At 38.0% G+C, this 20,008-nt stretch overlaps 1 protein-coding gene and 1 long non-coding RNA gene across 5 annotated transcripts in view; one reads left to right on the plus strand and one right to left on the minus strand.

Annotated features, from left to right (window-relative positions):
• The first annotated feature begins 2,176 nt into the window (after nucleotides 1-2,176).
• Nucleotides 2,177-20,008, plus strand: part of LOC149116627 (uncharacterized) — a 55,925-nt gene continuing 38,093 nt past the window's right edge. For 2 of the 4 annotated variants that reach the window (XR_016205423.1, XR_016205421.1), the window contains exons 1-2: nucleotides 2,177-2,251; nucleotides 2,354-2,439. This is a non-coding gene — a long non-coding RNA (uncharacterized LOC149116627). Of the gene's footprint in view, nucleotides 2,252-2,353; nucleotides 3,082-20,008 lie in introns of all 4 variants that reach the window. The other 2 variants (XR_016205422.1, XR_016205420.1) reach the window with 2 other exon arrangements.
• Nucleotides 13,442-14,386, minus strand: LOC149116628 (uncharacterized). Its single transcript, XM_089279974.1, has one exon. The coding sequence runs from the start codon at nucleotides 14,384-14,386 to the stop codon at nucleotides 13,442-13,444; it is 945 nt and encodes a 314-aa protein (XP_089136100.1).

Here is a 20,008-nt window from a genome sequence, read left to right on the forward strand (position 1 = left end):
CGCCGGGACGAAAAAAAGTGGCCTTTGTAGAGAGGTGGGCGTTTTGGGAGGTGACCGTTAGTGGAGGTTTGACTTTATTTCATTTTGGCTTCATACAACAGTTTGTTATAAGATGCTCCTCTTAGCTCGTGTCTATATAACGTCCCGAGCCCTTAGTCAGATTCCACCATTTTTTTGTTCTGGTGGGGTCCAGGTCAAATTGAACCAAACTATAGAAATCTATTGATTGATTTTCTGGGCGTTTATTGGACTGCATAGAAATTGTAATGGAAAGCAAACGATAGAAAATTTTACTTTCACCTAATAGTTGTTCAAATCGATTGTAATTATTGTAGGTTCGACTACCATGAGCATCACAATGCTGCGGTACTGTCACTTTTACAGTTCTTCAGTTAAGAAGATGGATCAATCCCCAGGGACTCCCCTTGTCCCCAGTCTTCGTGGGTGTTTGGTGGACAACAGATTACCATCTCTTCTAAGTCAATTTATCTCATTGATAATAGGTGTACATTGGAGCCAGGGAAGAGAGCCTTTCGTCGCCCATGGGTTATACATAATAAGCGACATTACTTTATAAAAAACTTTATTTGCATAAATTATGTACAAATATCTACATGCAAATAGGATGCCAGCAAGGAAGTACTTTATTAATCCTCATATAAAGCTGATCCCTTAATTCATATAGGGTAAATCCTCGAATTAGCGCCCCCTTCGAATAAGCGCCCTTCCTGTCGGCCAAAATTTAAAATAAGTGTCCCCCTCCCCTCCCCCTATCTTGTGTAGCATTAGATTTTCACATTGTTTCAGTTTGTGAACACGTTAAGTTAAGTACAAACGGTGCCGCGATTTAAACTTTAGAATCAGCTTGTTATGTCGATAAACAGCTCATGTTGTTGTTTACGCGCAGTTGATGTATTAAAAAATGATTATGTCAGGTCATGATTTGGGAAAAATTAAATAAGCCCCCCACCCTTCGAATGATCGCCCCCGTCTATTCTTAACCAAAATTGTATGAATTCCGTCATCGAGCCAAATTTTGCTCTTTAGAGGCTAAGAATGGTCAATTGGACAGAATTATGGACAAAAAGAAAGTTTTGGAGAAATTTTGCGCTTTTCTTTAAATTTGAAATAAGTGCCCCGTGTGCTAATTCGAGGATTTACGGTATGTAAACTACATTTACAACTCTAAAGAATTCTTTGACAAATTCAGTAAATAAATCTATTAATAACAAAATAGATATAAAATTCTATAACATAAATAATAATGTACACGAAAAAATTACTCGATTCTGATTGGCTGAGAGCAGTACAGTTCAGGTCTAACACCAGTGCAAAAAGTGTAACATCAGTGCAAATTACACATCGTAATTCTGGATTTCGATTGGCTGAAAGACAATATAGATTTTCTAAGCCAATGATATAACGTAAAATGATAGCGAAAATTTTGTGCGGAAACTTTGAAAGAAGTTTTCTCTAGTGAAAAAATGGCTTCAAGAAGATTTTCCGGCACTTCCTCCGCGCGAATTTTTCCATGTTTATATTATTAATAAGTAATCATACGGTTTTTCTCGTTCAATTTGGAATCAATTTGCACTTGTGAACTTTTCAAAAGCTTTTGAAAAACTCACTCGTGCAAATTAATTCCGAATTGAACGAGAAAAACCGTATGATTACCTACACTAATATTCGTATAACGTGTTAACTTAGATTACGCCAGGATTACGCGCTATATCTCGTTGTAAAACTTATGTAGTTAAGGTGGATCTGGATCTCACTAGGGCGTGGTCCCAGACTACCCTGTCAGTGTCTGTTGGTTTTACAGATCCATTCATCGAGAGACTAGCAAGATTCGGCTGTAGTCCATTTTTTTCTGACCCGTCCACGCATCAAAGTTACGAGGTGTCCCTATCAGTAGGAGGATCTCTCTATGCTAGATTATTTTAGACACGTTAAGTACATGTAAAGTTAATTCGTTCATTGCTTCATTCATGCTTTGTTTTCTGTTGTTTATTTCGTTACCTGATCCAGAAATCCTGGGCTTGCAGTCTTACAAGAGCTTTACAAAATATGCCTCGAATCACTTATCCCCAAACGGATCACTTCCCTATCCCGTCCCCCCGCGGCAACGTTTAGTACAAGGCGATGAGACTGGGAACGAATGATTTCCTCGGGTGCCACGTGGGTCACAAGAGATTTGTTAGTTAACACTCCGACGATATTGAGGGGTTCTGAGGGCGCCTAAACAGCTGAGGTACGTGGAAATCAGTACTTTCTGTCGTATTTATGAGAGTGCAATGAATAAATACATACAGAAGGAGTCGGTTAAGGCCTTGGACAATATATTTTTTCACAGGAAACAGAGTCCTCGTCGAATGGGCTTCCAGAAATTAACACTTTCGTGTCGAATTCAAACGAGCCGTCGCGCCATAAACAGCTGAGGTAGGTACAGTTTTGATACTGCTTTCTGTCGCTGTTATGAAAGGGCAACAAAGAAATACACAAATAACTAAGTAGGAGTCGTTGAAGACCTTAGACGATAATTTTTTCACAGGGAACAGGTTTTCGTCGAATTGGCTTCCAGAAGAGAACACGTTCGTGGCGAACTCACAAGTAGCCGCGCCACAGATAAGCTCACTTGACTTTCCTCTCATATTTACTCGAAGTTGTATGAGGCAACAGAAAATGACTGTTAGCTGTCGATTTCCTTTCGTTAGGAGTCGAAAATAGGACGCTACGTCAAGGCTCGTCTACGTTAATGCGCCCTTCTGTGGTGCGTCGTTTTCGCCCGTTAGATCCACATTGTTTTTATTGATTATGCGTAAGTCAATTCCAGCAGTGCCCACCCCCCCCCCCCCGGGCTAACCCCCGGGCATTAGCATTTTAAAAAATAATGGGCAAATTCCTCGGGGTGGGGACACATAAGCTGTCTAAATGCCCTGGGGTGGGGACAAAGAATGAGGGCAAATGCCCTGCTACTGGGATCATCGCCTTCCAACACTTCTGCAGTTTTTGTATTACTCAGTGAATAAAACGTTCAACTTTGCAGTATTTTAATGCAACGGGAAGACTTCAAGGACAACAGTACGTGTTAGTTGATTCTGATTATATTTATTTCTTTATATTTTGTTTTTAACAGTTTGGTAGAGGATAGTGTAATGTTAAATATTTTGTCGTATAAAAACCATTTGTTTTGAATATTTTGACTAGAATAATGACAATCCTGTTAACAATGTTTACAATAAAACAATTATCATTAAATGACGATGCATCACATTTTAAGCTCGCAAGATCTGTTGTGAAGATCGCATCATCTGAATTCGCAAACCTTGAGTATTTTAACTCCACTTCGATGAATTTAAATAAATGGCATGGAATGCATGCAGAAGCGATGATGTTTAAAAATTGTTCCTAGAAGATTGGAACATGAGCAGACAAAGTGATTCTTAAACTTTTGGGTTAGAAATTTTAGGGTGTACATTTAGGGTAGTCCATTGGTGGTTCATTCAAGTAGTTCATGTACTAGGTCCATCTTGCTAGTCCATGTGCTAGGGGTCAGCGAAATGTACCAACCCAAATAAAAAGCACTCCGCTGAAAAGTTCCTCTCTCTGAAATCAACACCTTTTTATCTTTAAAGATATTTGGCAAAGCTAATTACCTCACCGGAAATTAATTTGTTGTTCTCACCATATACTTATCCAAGAGAAAATCATTTTCTCTTGACTTGTCATATCGCGTGTGTGACCCGCTTGTCTATCTAAAATTGTATGTATCGAAGATGTGTTATTATCAGTTTGCCCGTGAGCGCAAATTTATCCGACACTGTAAAAAACCAAAATCCACCCCCAAATGTTTGTTTAAAAGCTGAAATTAAAAGCACTCTGCTGATCCTACAAACAGCAAAGGAAAGCAGCAAAGTACAAGTTTCTCTCTTGGAAATCAACACCTTATTATCTTTAAAGATATTTGACGGTGATAATTACCTCACAGAAAATTAATTTGTTTTTAACCGTATACTTGTCATCAATGAACATTGTCTTTACCCTGACAAAACGATTATCGATTGTTTAATCAATCTTTCGTTGACAGAAAACATAAAACAGCACATTTCCAAAACTTCATAAAAAACTGAAAACTACAAATGAATTGTACCCTGACTTCATTATCACTACTGTAAACTGTATATTTCAGTGCTCATACAATGCTCATTCAATTCACTTCAAGACTGGCAAAAGTACAACTGCACTACCAATCCGTAAATTTTATGTAGACCCTTCAGCTATCGTGTGTGCTTGTCTATTGCTTGTCTATCTAAATTTGTATGTATGGACGATATGTTCTTATTACGAGTTTGCCAGTGAAAGCTGAAATGAAAAGCACTCCGCTTATCCTAAAAACAGCCGCAAAGGAAACCCCCAAAAGAATGTTACTCTCTCTGAAATCGACACCTTATTATCTTTAAAAATATTTGGCAACACTAATTACCTCACTGGAAATTAATTTGTTGTTTTAACTGTATCCTTGTCATATCGATTAAAAGCAGTCTGCTGATCCTACAAACGGCAAAGGAAAGCCACAAAGCCTTCACCTATCGCCTGTGCAACTTTCTTGTCTATCTAAACTTGTATGTATGGAGGATATGTTCTTATTATGAGTTTGCCCCTGAATGCAAATTTATCCGATACTGTTTAAACCAAAATCCACTCCTAAATCTTCTTTTAAAAGTTCCAATTAAAAGCACTCCGCTGAACCTACAAATGGCAAAAGAAAGCAGCAAAAGAACTCCCAGAGTGCATTTCGCTTCCACAGGGGGATAAAAAGTGTGTGACATAAGTGCATGGACATAAGAGCGACAAACTATGCAAAATCACTATCCAAAGGAATGCCTGCCTGCCAGCATAAAGCGATTACGTCATCGCTTAAAAATGCTAGGCTAGTTTTGAATACGAAATGCGAAATAGTTGTGTTCACATCTGTGATTGTTTTGTGATAAACAAAATGTAGTTCACCTTGTCGCTCATATATGCTTACAAGTAATGAAGAAATATCTAAAATTGAGAAAATATACCTGTAAAAACATCTATGAGTTTCTCTAGTCCCTAACGGACAAGCCATTGTTTGACAAACGCCTCATGTTTCCCGATGAACCCATCCATGGAACTTTCGAAAACAGGTGTGTCAAATGCCCGGGGTTCACCCTGGGGGTCGCCGCTGGGTACGCAAATGCCCAGGCCCCAGGCGGCGATAAAATTGTGAATGCCCCACCCCAGGGACAAATATCTAAGCATATTTTTAAAGTCAAATGAAGGCTATTGTGTTTATTATCCTTCAAATATTTTGTGGAACACATGAAATCTGCTAGTCTATTATATGTCAATCACGTCAACATTTGTCAATTGGCTTCCAGTGATTTTCAGTGTTCATTTAGAGACTTTGCTTCAGTTAAAAGAATATGGTTGGGGAAAAAGTATAGGATTTCAGTGAAAGGAAAATATACTTTTTTAATTTTCTGAAAGACAAAGGCAAGATACAAGTTGCAGACATGATTACAGTCTAACTCTTTCTTGACTCATCTACCTGCGTACCTAAATAGGTTACCACTGAAGATGAATCACTGATTGTTGTGTTTTCATCCTCACGAGTGATGATATCCTCCACATCATAACATCTTTGAAGATCAAAAGCTAAGTCTTCATCTCCCTCAAGCTGCTGAAGTTGCTGGACATGTTCCTTATCCTGATCTGTTTAGATTGATCACATTCATGCTTCTGATCTTGGTCAAGCTGATCCTCACATCCAAGCTTCTGAGTCATCTCCATCAGCTGATCTTGATAAAACTGATCACATTGAGTGCTTGTTTTGTGATCAGTGTGACAGTATTAGGTCAATTTCACATTTCTGGTGCTGATTACATGAACTAGGAGCATCACTGTCATCATCACCAAAGTCAGTCAAATCGTGCTCATCAAAGTTACCTTCAGATATACAATTGAAATTTATATATGTTATATATAAATTTCAGTTGTTTTGTGTTGTAATTGTTATAGAAATGTGAACATGTCTGGGCATAATACTGCCTAATCTTTTGACATTATGAACAGTATTTGTCCGATCAGATGCCATTGCAGTGGTTGCTATATAAATATGTAACCATGGGACATATTTTGCTGTTGGATCCATCCGCAAAACAAACATGGTGGGTCACTCGTATCAAGCGTGTTTGTTGTTACAAAGATATACAGATTTGATGACAATGTACCTCAAATACATGTATAGACAGAACTTAACGTAACTCATGCAAAGATAGAGTGTATCGGTATACGTTTTTGTTGTTAATGTGATTTTAAATAATTAATTTGTGTTTACTTGCAACTAAAATTTTTGAACTTGCAACTAACTTTTCATAACTGGCCACAAAATGGCGACTTAATATATTTTTTTAAATATTGAGCCCTGCTTAATGATTCATGGTGATGGACATGAAGCATTAAACCTTTTTTATGTTGGAACTCAGATAACAAATACAGCATTTCTTAGAACAACTGCTTTAATTGGGTCCACATACTGTGGATTTGAATCTTTTTCAAATTGTAGTGAGTAATGATAATGTTCCTTGGATGTGTTTTGATGAACAAAAAAATCCATGCAGTATTTTCTGCCAGATCCACAGCAAATATCTAAAGAACTTTGTAGATTTGCAAGGCAGGATACTTTCTACATATAAAGTAATGCATTACATCTTCATTTTCACCGTGCACCACCTACCACCACCTACCACCATCATGTACCACATACCAGAATCCCAAGCCTAAGGGATAATTTTTTTTTTGTGGGGGTGGGGAAAAATATCTCAAAAATTATGTGCTCACTTGTAGTGAAGCACTTGAAAAAAAGACTAGTTACAGTGTATGCTATGCTCTGATTGATTACTTGAAGGGAGTAATTTGGCACCAAAATTTGATTACGATATCAGGACGATGACTGGCGCGAAGTAATTTCCTCTTGCCATGTTTGTGCCTTTGTGGAAATTATAATTTTTCCAGGAAACACTTATTTGTGAAGATATATCCCTTAGAGAAACTACGAGAGAAATGCCAAACTTAAGAGAGACGAAACTGCATTGTGTATGCATACAAAATAGGATTTTTCAACGGCAGAGAGTTTGTTTTGTTGTATGATGCGAACAGGTCAAAAAAACCCCGATTTTCTGTGTTCGAACTATGAAAGATTTGAACTAGACAAGTTGACAAATGCTGAATGCAACGCTGAATTTTCACTTCTATAAAAATGACATATACAAATTTGCGGATGCACTTCAGTTACCAGATGAGTTGGTGACGTACAATGGTCTGCAATTGTTGAATCTATTCCTGCTTTGTGTATTTGCATTTGTCTATTCCTGCTTTTTCATATCCTTGCTGGTATAGAGATATGGTTTTTCATTTTGCAAGACCAGTCCCAGAGATCTGAATTTGACTGACTGAATTTACAATTGATGGAATCACTTGCGGACTACCTACATGTGTGATCATAACCTGCTTTCGCCAGCAAACCGTACGTAATATGCTGATGTTGGGCATCAGTCAGGCGCAGCTTCAGACAATTGTTGGGGTTTCATTGATGGAACTATTTGGCCAGTTTGTAGGCCAGGTGTCAATCAAAGAGTTATCTACAATGGACACAAGCGGGTGCATTTCATAAAATTTCAATCTGTGACATTGCCTAGTGCACTGGTTTGTCATTTGTATAGCCCTGTAGAAGGGAAGCACCATGATAGCAGCATGCTAACATCATCAGGTCTTTTGCAACAGCTGCAAAGATTCTCTAATTCCCCCATAACTGGAACACCCATGTGTCTATGCGGCGACCCTGCATATCCCCTGCGTGCACACTTGCGAGGACCTTTTAGGGGTGGAACTCTAGCCTAAGAGAAGAAACACTACAATACAGCCATGAATGGTGCACACACTGCTGTTGAATGGGTTTTTGGAGACATAATTAATTACTTTAAATTTTTGGATTTTAAAAAGAACCTCAAAATTGGTTTAAGTGCAGTGGGGAAAATGTACATAGACTGTACCTTGATTCAGAACTCTCATACTATTTTGTACCAGTGTATTAGCTCAGAGTACTCTGGTATCAATCCACCACCCCTAGATGGTTACTTTATGTAATCATATAGTTTAAACTTCTGTTATTTTTGTGTCAATGTGGAATTCAACAGCATCAAAAGTAGAATTTTGTTTCAACTTTTCATTAAATAGTAAATAGAGATCATACATTAAATATGGAGAAAGGGGTATCGCATTACCAAAAAATGTAACCATAAGCACAACTACACCCATAAAATCTAAACAAATTAGTCCAACAATACATCAATTTCTCTCTTTCAAAAGTTCATGCAGGGCCTGGCTTTGAAGCATTGTTTTAAATTGCTCTTGCTGATTCTTCATTTGCTGAAGCATAAGGGTTTGTTGGGCTGCTGCACTTTTCTTCTGTTCCATTTTAAATTCAAGTTCTTGCTTTTTCAATTCACATTCTCTATCTGATGCCTGTCTCAAGTGTTTGAGAGTGTTATTTCCATTGTGTTTCCTTTTCTTTTTTGGTAGATCAGACCCAGCTCTTGTCTTTGTTTCTGACAGAGATTCTGTTGCCTTGTGTCTCATGTCTTCTGCTGTAGCCTTGTCCTTTGCTGCCTTTTCCCGAGATTCTTCTGAGGCATTCTCTGACTCCCTCTTGCAATCTTCCTTCTGTTCCAAGTAGTCTTCCATTATTTGATTGAGTTCTGTCTTTTCTGAACAAATCCCAGAAGCATTTTTTTCAGATCTTTACTTCTTTTTAAAATCTCGCTCTAATATCTTCAGCCTGTTTCTCACAGACTTTTGGGACACACTAAAGGATGGCTTTTTCAAATGATTAAGACTCTCAGCAATTCTATCTAGGCACTGGCCCCTTTCACGGCTTCCTGCCTTATATTTCCATAATTCGAACAATAATTTCCCTTCTTAGCATTACATCATGCTCTCCACTCCATTTCATCAGAGAATTTCTGTAATTAAAAGAGTTACATTCATCAGATATACTAATGTCATAAAAACATAAGCTAGTCCTACAACATTTAAAAGGCAAATCAACTCTGAAATAGATTAAATTAGCTCTAATTGAGCACAGCATATGTAAACATTTTCTTGTCCACAAACATGCATAAACAATAAATTGGATTTGCAGTGAAGAACCCTCTCTTGGGGCTACAAAATTTATAAAGTAATACTGTAGTATGGTTGTTTTGTTTACTAGTACAACAGAATATTCACTGCATTAACATTAACTACAACTGTACAAAAATTCAAGATTAAGTTTTTTTGCAATGAAGTGGTTTAAATAATGAAGATGTACACAAGACTTAAGACTTACGAGTTTGTTTTAGCTGGTTTTGGGATCTTGAAATTCTGGCTGAATGAAAGAAGTGAGATAAAGTGTCTACTGACATCAAAACAAAATAACTGCAGTTGAAAGGATTTGCAGATCATTGTTCAAAATCTCTCACTGTAAGGAAAAAAAGAAAACTTGGACTTCAGAAAGCAAAAATCCACCTTAGGTTTTCTCCTAAGGTAATTGAAAATATAATCCAAACTCAAAAGACGTAAAATGGCACAGAAAAAGGTCACAACACACCCAAGTTGCGAAACTCTGGCGACAACTCGAAAACATTTTCTTGGCCGTTGTCAACGGCCACGAGACAATGCTCAATCTTGGGCAACACCCTTTTGCACACACATAGTGGGGCTTTCCGCTGTGCAGATGTCGTGGTGGTGAAAGAAGTCATCAATTCGTAAGCTCCCTAGTATTGGGAAACCTGATAATGTTGGGAAATCTTGAAAAATTCCATGTTGTCTTTGGAAAACTTCAGGTGGAAAAATCTGCAAGTCAGATTGGAGTAGCTGCTGTGATGGTTCAAAGGAATGTGCTGAGCTAGCTAAGAGGTGGCTATTCCATAACATGCCAAAAGAGGAAACTAGACATGTGGCCCAAAATGCGGCATCAAAGCTAGAACTCACTTTACGAACAAAGTAGGAGATCAGGGGTTATGGAGAGTTTTTTTGGGGGTGGCCAACCCTTTACCCGCTTTGGTTAGAAGGGACTGCAAGGGCTAATTGTTAGCCAATGCATTGGCCTTTTCTAATCCTTGTGAAGGATGCTAATATTAAGATAACTGGGAGTGGAGGCAGCCTTAAGAGTTCTGGCCAACAAGGCAGCATATTGGCAGATGTGTTCATGTTGGGCGGGAACTAGAGGGTACCCCATGCAGTGGCAAAAGCGAAGATAGCTGCTGCAGTGTTGCTTGGTATTGCTTGAAAAGGTGTGGGATCTCTAGTGAAAGACCTCTTCTAGCTGCCTGGCCAGGTTAGGGTCCAGAGAATCTGCGAGAAAGAAAATCGGTGCTGATACCAGACTGGTTGGTTACTGGGGAGTTGTGAAACAGCATGTGCAATAACACTGAGCTTTGCTGGGATGTGTAACGCAGTAAACATAAAATTATGAATAACTGAAAGCCAGAACAATAGCCTGAGCACATGCGTAACAGCAGGTTCCCCAGTAGAACCTTTATTGATAATGTGCATTGCAGCTGCATTATCACAAGGAACGATTTCATTTTGATTTTGCCAATGAGGAACTCAGATGGAGGCTGGCAAGGTTTGAGCCAGAACTTCTTTATGATCAATGTGTAGGGTTGTGAAAGTCTATCATAAAAGAAGATTGTGTAGTGGAAAAGTCTATCATAAAAGAAGATTGTATATTGAATTATCAAAACAACACAGGGGAAGAGAGCAGCATTTTTCTCTAGATGTCTGAACCAGTTTAAAAGGAGAACATGAAAATTTTGACATTTTTTTGGACTACAAAAGCCCAGTGGTGATCATCGGACCACTGACAATAGGTATTACAAAGAACCATAGTGAAGGCCTTAACATCTAATCTTTGACATCTGTAAATAAGATAAATCAGAAATGGCTATACAATGTTTGGTATTTGAAAGACAATTGATTTTTATAAATTGATCATTATTTTCGTAACAAGATTATTTGAACTTCTTTTCATGTTTTTGTCTCTACCAAATGCTACCTTAAGAGAGCACCATGAAATATCAAAGTCCTTAAAATTTCCAGGGGTAGTGCTAAGAGGCCCTTCCCTACAGAAAGGGTTGACTCCCCTCCCTGATCCTTCTCTTCCAACATGACCACTGCACCAGATGGGCAACTCCCATATTTTGGGGACCCACCTGATAAATGGTGTGACCCCTTCTAAAAACTTAGCTGGAACACTGTGTTAAGGATTGACAAGAAAGCTTTTGCTGCTGATACATCTATTTTTGTAGAAAGGATGTGGTCCACATAGTTTCTGCGGAAATCTGGGATTTTGTTGTCTTGTTCCAGTTTCCCCATCTGTTTGTAACTAGGGGCTTATACCTACATTGTAAAGGCTTATACCTACATTGTCAGTCCAGTTGTAAAGCTTGACATCAACCTGGAACAGGTGATGCCGTGGTGCTTTTTCTAGCAGTTGAATCAGATCAGGTTGAGTGGTATTAAGATTGTTTCATTTAAACAGTTGTCTACGAACATCTTTTCAGGGATGATTTTGATGGTTTTTGGAGGGGTCTATTTGTGTACAAAGATGTGATATCATAGGATACCATTATGGTGTTCTTGTCGATGTCCAGTTTTCGAATCTTTTAGCAAAAGAGAAGCTATCTGATATTATGAAGCAATAGACTGATGGGGGTTCAACTTCTCATCAAGCCATTTGACAAGGGCATAGTTGTTGGTACCCATGGCAGATAAGGATGGTCTCATTGGTAGCTTCTCGTTATATCATAAAGATGTACTCATAACAGCTACATCAATACTTTTATCTGGCTTTGTGATGACAATGTTATCTTATTAGGTGGGTTCATACTAGCTTAGTAAGTAGACCTTAAGTACACAAAGACCTCAAGTATACTTGAGATCACATATGTTCACTTACCTTGATAAGCGTTCATATTTAAAATTCTAATGATACGTCAAGTGACAGAGCCGTGAATCAAATTACGTGCCAAGTATATTAAGCATATGCGTGAGTGCGGCAAAGATTTAAACATCTATTTTACATCATGTGACCTCAAAAGCTGAAAATTGCTTTTATTATTTGGCTTTTATTTCTCTTGCTGCAACGACAGCGGGCTATGCTGCTTCACCAAGCTTATCACTTTCTCATTGTTGAGGAAGAATTTAGAATGCGCCTCGAAGAAGAAGAGCTTGGGCTTGGCCACGTCCACAAAACTGGTTCTGTAGTTTGTTGGCAAATCCAGCGCTAAATTTTCTTTGGAAACAACATTTTAGAGTGACATGCGAAACCTTCGATTACTTATGTGGCCTTGTGAGGGTGAACTTACAAAAGCAACGCATGAGGTTCCGAGATCCGGTCAGCGTGGAGGAAAGAGTTGGTCTTTCACTCTGGCGACTGGCAACAGGCAACAGCTACAGAAGTTGTGGTTTACAATTTGGCCTTTGAAAGTCAACGGTGAAAATTATTTGTAGCGAGTTCGAACAAGCCATTTTTAATTTGAAAAACCGCTTTTTAAAATTTCCTTTGACAACTCAGGAAATCCGGAACAAAATGGACGAGTTTGAGGAATCTTATGGAATACCCCAAATAATGGAGCAATCGACGGGTGTCATATAGAAATAAATGCGCCACCAGACAATCATGAAGATTATTTTAATTGCAAGCAACACTACAGTGTGAATCTGCAAGGCATAGTTGATGCAAATTTAAAATTTGTCCATGCTACAGTTGGGTATCCTGGCAGTATACTTGATGCGCGGGTTCTAAGGCTAAGCGGTCTTTATGATCTAGCACAGAATGAGCAGATTCTTAGCGGTCCAACATGCAATATAAATGGAATAGAAACCAGGCCGCTTCTAGCTGGTGACAGTGCCTATCCACTCACAAGCTGGCTAGTGAAGCCGTACCTGGACAGAGGACGTCTCACTCCTGAGAAGAGAAAGTTTAACTTAAAGTTAAGCGCATTGCGCTCTGTTGTAGAACGAGCATTTGGTATGTTAAAAGGCCGTTGGAGAATTGCAGTGAAAAAGGTCGAACAAAAAACAAGCACTTTGAAAAAAACCGTGATTGCAGCGTGCGTTTTGCACAACATTTGTATTGAACGGGGTGACCTATATGACACCGACAACAGCGATTCAGATGATAGTTCTGACGACGACAACGATGGAAGAATTGGTATTGAAACTGGCAACGACATTCGAGAAGCGCTAAAAGACTATGTACGTGATAATTTGTAAACGAACTTGTCAGATCAAAGCGTTAAAAATCGCTATTGTATTTAGTCTTAGCATATTCCTTGGCAACAACAGAACAATAAAAATTAGATAATTAAAACTACTTCGATGCTAAATCCTTAAATATGTCTTTAAAGCCAGCAAGTATCGCGTTTGTTTGCTCCATTTGCCTGTTTTGGGATTCTTGGAACATTTCTGCGGAACGTTCAAATCGGGCATTGTCCTGTTCCAGACTACGCTCCCACATCTCTACAAAGGTAGTCTGCCAATCGGTTGTCTTATTTTCTGCGGGGACATCTTGCCGCCTTCGTTTTCCCTTACGCCCAGACTTTTCCTGCATTTCTGCCTTTCTTTTCTTGCTGCTCCTTTGAACACTAATTTCTTCAGAAGTTTCCTCAGCATCATCAAATGAAAGGTTTTCGTTCGCAACTACTGATGCGTTGTCATTATCCTCAGAGCTGCCCTCGATTGCCATTTTTGAAGGATCGTCGCGATGTCCCATCACTTCAAAAATGTCAAAATACGGGAAGCCGTCTTTGATTTTCTTAATTCCAGCTTCTCCAGTTGAACGAGATCGCTGTTTTAGTGGCTTATATTCGTACTCTAAATTTTGTTGGCGCTTCTTGACCTGCTGAAGGGTTCTTTGGCTTTGTGGATGACTTTCGTTGTACGAAGAATAGATCTCGTTCCAGATTTTGATTTTCTCTCGTTGAGAAGCTCCTCGCAGCTTACTGTATCTCGATCCCCACGCTTCTAAAAGATCTTTGGTTTCTCCTTCGGTCCAGTCAGCGGACTTAACACGAACTTTTTTCCCTTTTTTATTTCCCGCGGCCAGCACATTGGAATCACTCACGGCTGGAGACTGAGGAGATGGCGTGCTTGTTGCAAGTGGAATTGGTGATTGGGTGCGCTGTGGTACCGTGCTAGCAAACTGAGTTGTATTGAGTACGGGCTGTGAACCTCCTGGTTGGCTCAATTGCAGCTCAGATGGACGGTAAAACAAGGCGCTCGTTGGAGGAAATGGCCAATATTGACCGCCATTCATGTGCTGCCCTGGATTTGCTACTCTCGCAAACCGTCTATTCAAGTTATCACTAAAGGAAAAAAATCACCATTGTGAGCATGTGAAGTTTCGATATGATTTAACCGGGGTGCGAATAAGTTACATGACTCCATGGTCTAAGTAGTCATTATCACGGTCCAATGCACAAAAGTTGGGTCAAAAGTGACTGAAGCCGGAGTTGTCCATTTGCTTTGTTTTTTCGTGTCCTTGAAAGCTGAAGGTGTCAAGCAAGCAAGCAGATTGAAATGATGTGCATGTTGTACAAGTCTTGCGTGTACTGATATGCCATTGAAAAATGCATTTGATTGACATTCAATTTCCTGAAATTGTTTTGATAGTGCGTAAGTGCGCTGGTAAGGATGGTTGAAAAATACTTGAAAGTGCACTTCTGCTCTTTTGAAAAAGATGCGTTGCCACGACCACAAAGTAGGCTACTTACATTGAAATTGGACCCGTTCACATCTGAAGTAAGATTCAAGTATACTTAAGGTCTACTTACTAAGGTAGTATGAACCCACCTATTGTTTCAACTGTTTTGTAGCCCTTTGCCAAGCCTGCAAATATTTCCTTGGAGCCAGTCATATGCAGGGCCATGGACAATGTTCCACCTGACATGCCAGTCTGGTTGGTGAAAATTTTTTCCCTCATTTAACCCGTTGAGTGCCTGCACCATTGAGGATGCTTTGTGCCGGAGCATTTTAACTACAACTGGGTGTCTCATAAAAAAAATTCAAATGCCGTTCAGGCCTGAATTTTTTTCAGGCTTTAATTTCACAACTGCTTAAGTTGTGTGTGAACTGCAATGATCAATCATGCCTTCATATCTTTCTCCGCAGTTCAAATATATGATCTTTCATATATTCACTTGTATTCTTCACCATCTACGGGTATATTACGAACTCGGAAAGTGACCACCTCCCAGATGGCTTGATATCTGAGTTGATAGAGCACAGCACCGGTATCGCAGTTCTAGGTCATGGGTTCAAATCCTGTTCAGGCCTGAATTTTTTTCAGGCTTTAATTTCACAACTACTTAAGTTGTGTGTAAAACTGTGATAATCAATCATGCCATAATAATAAGTTTCAGTGGAATAAAATTATATTACAGGTGTCTTCAGGCCATTGAGTTAAAAAGCATTTTGAATTTAATGTTTGAAGAGGTTCTCATTGCAAAGTAGAAGTAGTCTATTCCATTGCCTTCTTCATCTCCTTACTCTTCATTGGTGGCCCTCCAACAGTGATGATCTCTTTGGTGTTTTCACCATTCCCAAGTTACTAAACATCTTTCCAAGGCAGCAATGGAGACAGAATGAAGAGTACACAAATCAATATGAAGATGTTCTACCATTCTCCTGCGCTTGAGGAAGGAAATTTCATTGCTGCTGCGTAGGTGAACCATTTTTCATTATTGAATAAATTCATGGAGAGTGAACAACGGTGTGAGAAATATGTGAATAGTATGCAGAAAAGCAAAAACACATTTATAAAGATCTTTACACTAGATGGTATATGGTAACATGTATTTTTTGAATAACAAAATCATTGCAACAGCAACAACAACAACAACAACAACAACAACTTTTATGACTCGCATATTTACAATTTTACAGAAACATATACACATTAAGTTGAAAAAAGCTTGACAATAGCAACAGCGCGAACCCGCAGCTAGCCTGGGCTAATCTAGCTCTCCTGGTAAAGTAAGTAAAGTAGACTTTATTTAAAGAGGGTTTACACTAAATTGCTCAAGCTAATAAACTTGTGGTCCTCTATAATATTCATATTAAGATTTTGATGGCACGAAAAATTAAATTAAATAGAAAATACTTACAATAAAAAAATACAAGATATATCTATATAATAGCTGAAATCTAAACTTATTATTAGTCCTAAAAACAAGATTAGATAATGAAGTGATAAACAGCCTGCTGTTAACTAAAAAGATTTGAGCAAGTTGTTTTGTATTAAAGACAGTGGTAAACTGTTCCATGGTTTACATTTCATGGTGGTAAAAGTTCTTCCACCTTTGGTCTGGCGACTAAATCTCTGAAGACAAATCCTGTTTTCGTGCTCTTGCTTTCAACAATTAGCACAGTCAACTATGATGGCTGCTGCATTCTTCAGATTAAATGTTTCTTCCGCTGTCTGCAGTGTCACAACGTTACAGGCCAGTGCCTTTACTTTATGAAGGGAACAAGTAGTGGATCTTGAGAAGAGATCATACTGGATGTGAGTTTTCCCTGACAACATGGTATTCTTTATTAAACTCCTGAAAGGGGCAACTGGTTTGTAATAAAATTCCATATCCAGTTGTTCAAGCAATACACAAGTCATGGAAGTTTTTTTTTGTGTATATGACTTTGAATATAGCATTGGTGAAAACACCCCTTGCAGCAAGCTCTACGGTAAACTGGCTCTGTGAATAGTGTCTTCTCGCATTGGCTGCAACGATTCCCTGTCATGAGTGGTGTTTATCCTCTACTCCAGGGATGTTTAAAAATGTGCCATCTGTTGTAAAAGAACTGCTGAGCAGAGTAGTAGGGAGATAAAATGAATTAGGTGGCAATTTTCACTGGCAGTCGGCTACTCATGACGGCCCTGGTGCATGGTGTCAGTCAATTAACTTGTACTTGTCATGATAGCTTACTGGTGTAGTTTTGAGGCTGGGTTGAGTGAATTTTTAGGAAACTTAGTAGGCTCTAAATACTGCTGGTTCATGAATGGAACACTTGCCTGTTGTGGCAGAACAAGTGGTTGAATTCAAATGAAACTTACTCTCCTTCCAAACCAGCTTTTCTATATCATTCAAGAAATCGGGTTTTTTTGCCATTCAAAGATGCAATGTTTGAAGAAAGGCGTCTGAAGTAGAGATGCCCAGTTATGCATTGGAGTTTAGCCTCAGGCTGAATGGCTCCTAAAATGGGGTTTCTTTTGGCACCCCATTTACTCTGCATTAGTAGACCAGTTCTGCAGTAGTTGTTGATCATAGTTTGCACATAAACATCTTTGGTTTGGAACCACACTACCAAGAATCCACTTGTATGTCTCTGCAGGATTTGGCCTAGCTTTGCCCCTTTTCATAATGTTTCTTATTGTCCATCACTCTTTGCTCTTTTTCCGTATAACATTACTTACGAAGTCTTCTCTTGTGCTTACAAATTTTATTCTTCTTTGAATCTGAATTCAGGCTTCTCTGATGATGGCCCAACCTTGTATGACCTGCTTTCATGTCCTCTGCACACTAGGCAGTTGTAGATCTGTTTTTTGATGACTTGCCTTCCCTTGTTGAGCCAGAAATGAGGTGTCAATTCTGTCAGTGTTTCCTTTACTCATCACCCTGTGGAGTAGTGTAGGAGTTAGCGGTTTCAGCTCAGTTCTTTGAAATAATCTCAAAACTTGCTAATTCAGTACTACTCTCATGGTGTGTAATCGAACTATATGTTTTTATTTCTCAGAAAACCCATGTTCCTTTTCCCACTCCGCTTTATTCATTTGATGCTTCATTGTGAGTTTATGTTTGACTATATATGCTAACAAATAATATTCTAAACAATATGGACAGAACCAACACATGAGTTCCATACAAAAGTGTTATATTTTTTTACCATAAAAGGAAGCGTTTAACTTTGTTCCACAAACTTTTTTTCTTTTTAATTCTGGACTAATTTGAACATCATCTAAAAAGGCTGGCTGTGAATGATTTTCCCATAAAATATGTTTGTCTCTGTCATCACACCAGACAACACGCTTTTCTCACTCTTCTCTGGGAGTGATAATTGGTTTTTCTTTTTTATGCATTTGTAAGTTTCAACATAATCACTGAATGTAACAACTTTGTTTTTGGTTCCATATATATTAGTTAAATGAAAAATATATAAAACAATATCTAATCTATATTATATGAATAATGGATGATCTCAAGAAATGACAGATTTACAAAGCTCAATCTCAAGTTGGGACTGAGAAAGCTCAAACTGGAGGTCACAATCTTTTGATTCACAAACCACCTCAAGCTGAGACTCACAAAGCTCAAGCTCACAATCTTTTGATAGTTCACCAACATTTGAGTTGGGACTCCCACTCTTCTGAGGTAGGTTGGAAAACCCGGAATTCGGAATTCGGAATTTTATTAAAAAAAATAAAAAAATAAATTAAAAAAATAAATAAAAAAAATAAAAAATAAATAATAATAATAATAATAATAGTAATAATAATAATAAATAATAATAATAATAAATAAATGTGAAGAAAAAATAAATTATTAATTTAAAGTTATAATAAAACCTAGAATCTGAACTCTGGACTCTTGCGGCTTGACAATCAGACGGTTGCAGTTGAGTCACGATATGTGGTCACGCAATACCTTACTTTTAAATTATAAAAAAATATACAGAAAACAAGAAAAAACCTTAACAAGAAACACCCTCACATTCCCTGTACTTTGTTCTTTGTTTCTGAGTAAAAGGTGTGTCACACAAGAGATTTGAAGCTTTGTTAAAGAAGTTATGAATTTGGACGAGAAGGCATAGTGATTGGAATTTGGAACATTGGCTTTTTTTAAAAAAGGTTTAATTGTTCTTTCTTTGCATGATAGTATATTGTACATTGAGTTTTCTTGTCTTCAATTATTCCTAGCGGCCTATATTAGTAACGCAATCCTAAATAGTTAAGCTGGCTGTCACGCTATTGAAATATCGTTTCTCCGAATCTCTCCCGTAGCTCTTGTGCCATGGCATTAGAAATAATAAGTCCTCCCTCCATCCTGCTTAACAAAGATGTCAAGTGAGATATTGTGAAGTCGTGGTTACGGTTCTTCAGACAGGGCAAGTTTATGTGGTAGTAGTGGTTTTGAACTCTTGACATTCTCCAGCACTTTGATCCATCTTCATGAACAAATGGATACCAGTCACTCTCTTTCCGCCCAATTACGGCAACAGAGTCGATAGTGTTTTTTTAAATTTTTTTTTAATTTATTTTTTTAATTTATTTTTTTATTTTTTTTAATAAAATTCCGAATTCCGGATTCCGAATTCCGAATTCCGAATTCCTGGTTTTCCAACCTACCCTCTTCTGAGGAAGTATGTTCGTCGACAGAATCAGATTATAGTTCTTCACAATTATCACAATCATTAAAAATATTGTAATGTAATGGTATAACTGAGTTGTAATGCAGAAATACATGATGAAATGATTACAGTGGAATATATAGAATGCCATTTTGCGACCAACAGCTGCAACAACCATCAATCAAAAATGACCCATGTTGTGACAAACAATTAATGATAAATGATGATGGTGCTCTTATGTGCCAAAGTTGTGGTACAGTTAATGATTACCAAACAGTCAAAGATTACATTAATTTTTATGAAAATAGATACAAGATTGTGAAGAAATCTATTTATGAGAGAAAATATAATCTGGAAAACACAATCAACGATATATCTAATAAATACAAGTTACATATATCAAGTCATGACAGAATGAAAATACATCAGATTTTCAAAGAAATAGATAAAATACTCCCACAAATTAATGGTAATGGCAAACGAATGATCAACCTTAATTTTGTCATGAAAAAAATATTTGAAATGTTGAAGATACCGT

This window comes from Orbicella faveolata, unplaced genomic scaffold (genome assembly GCF_042242905.1).
Source record: "Orbicella faveolata isolate gen_17 unplaced genomic scaffold, um_ofav_v1 contig_12, whole genome shotgun sequence".
Classification (NCBI taxonomy): Eukaryota; Metazoa; Cnidaria; class Anthozoa; order Scleractinia; family Merulinidae; genus Orbicella; species Orbicella faveolata.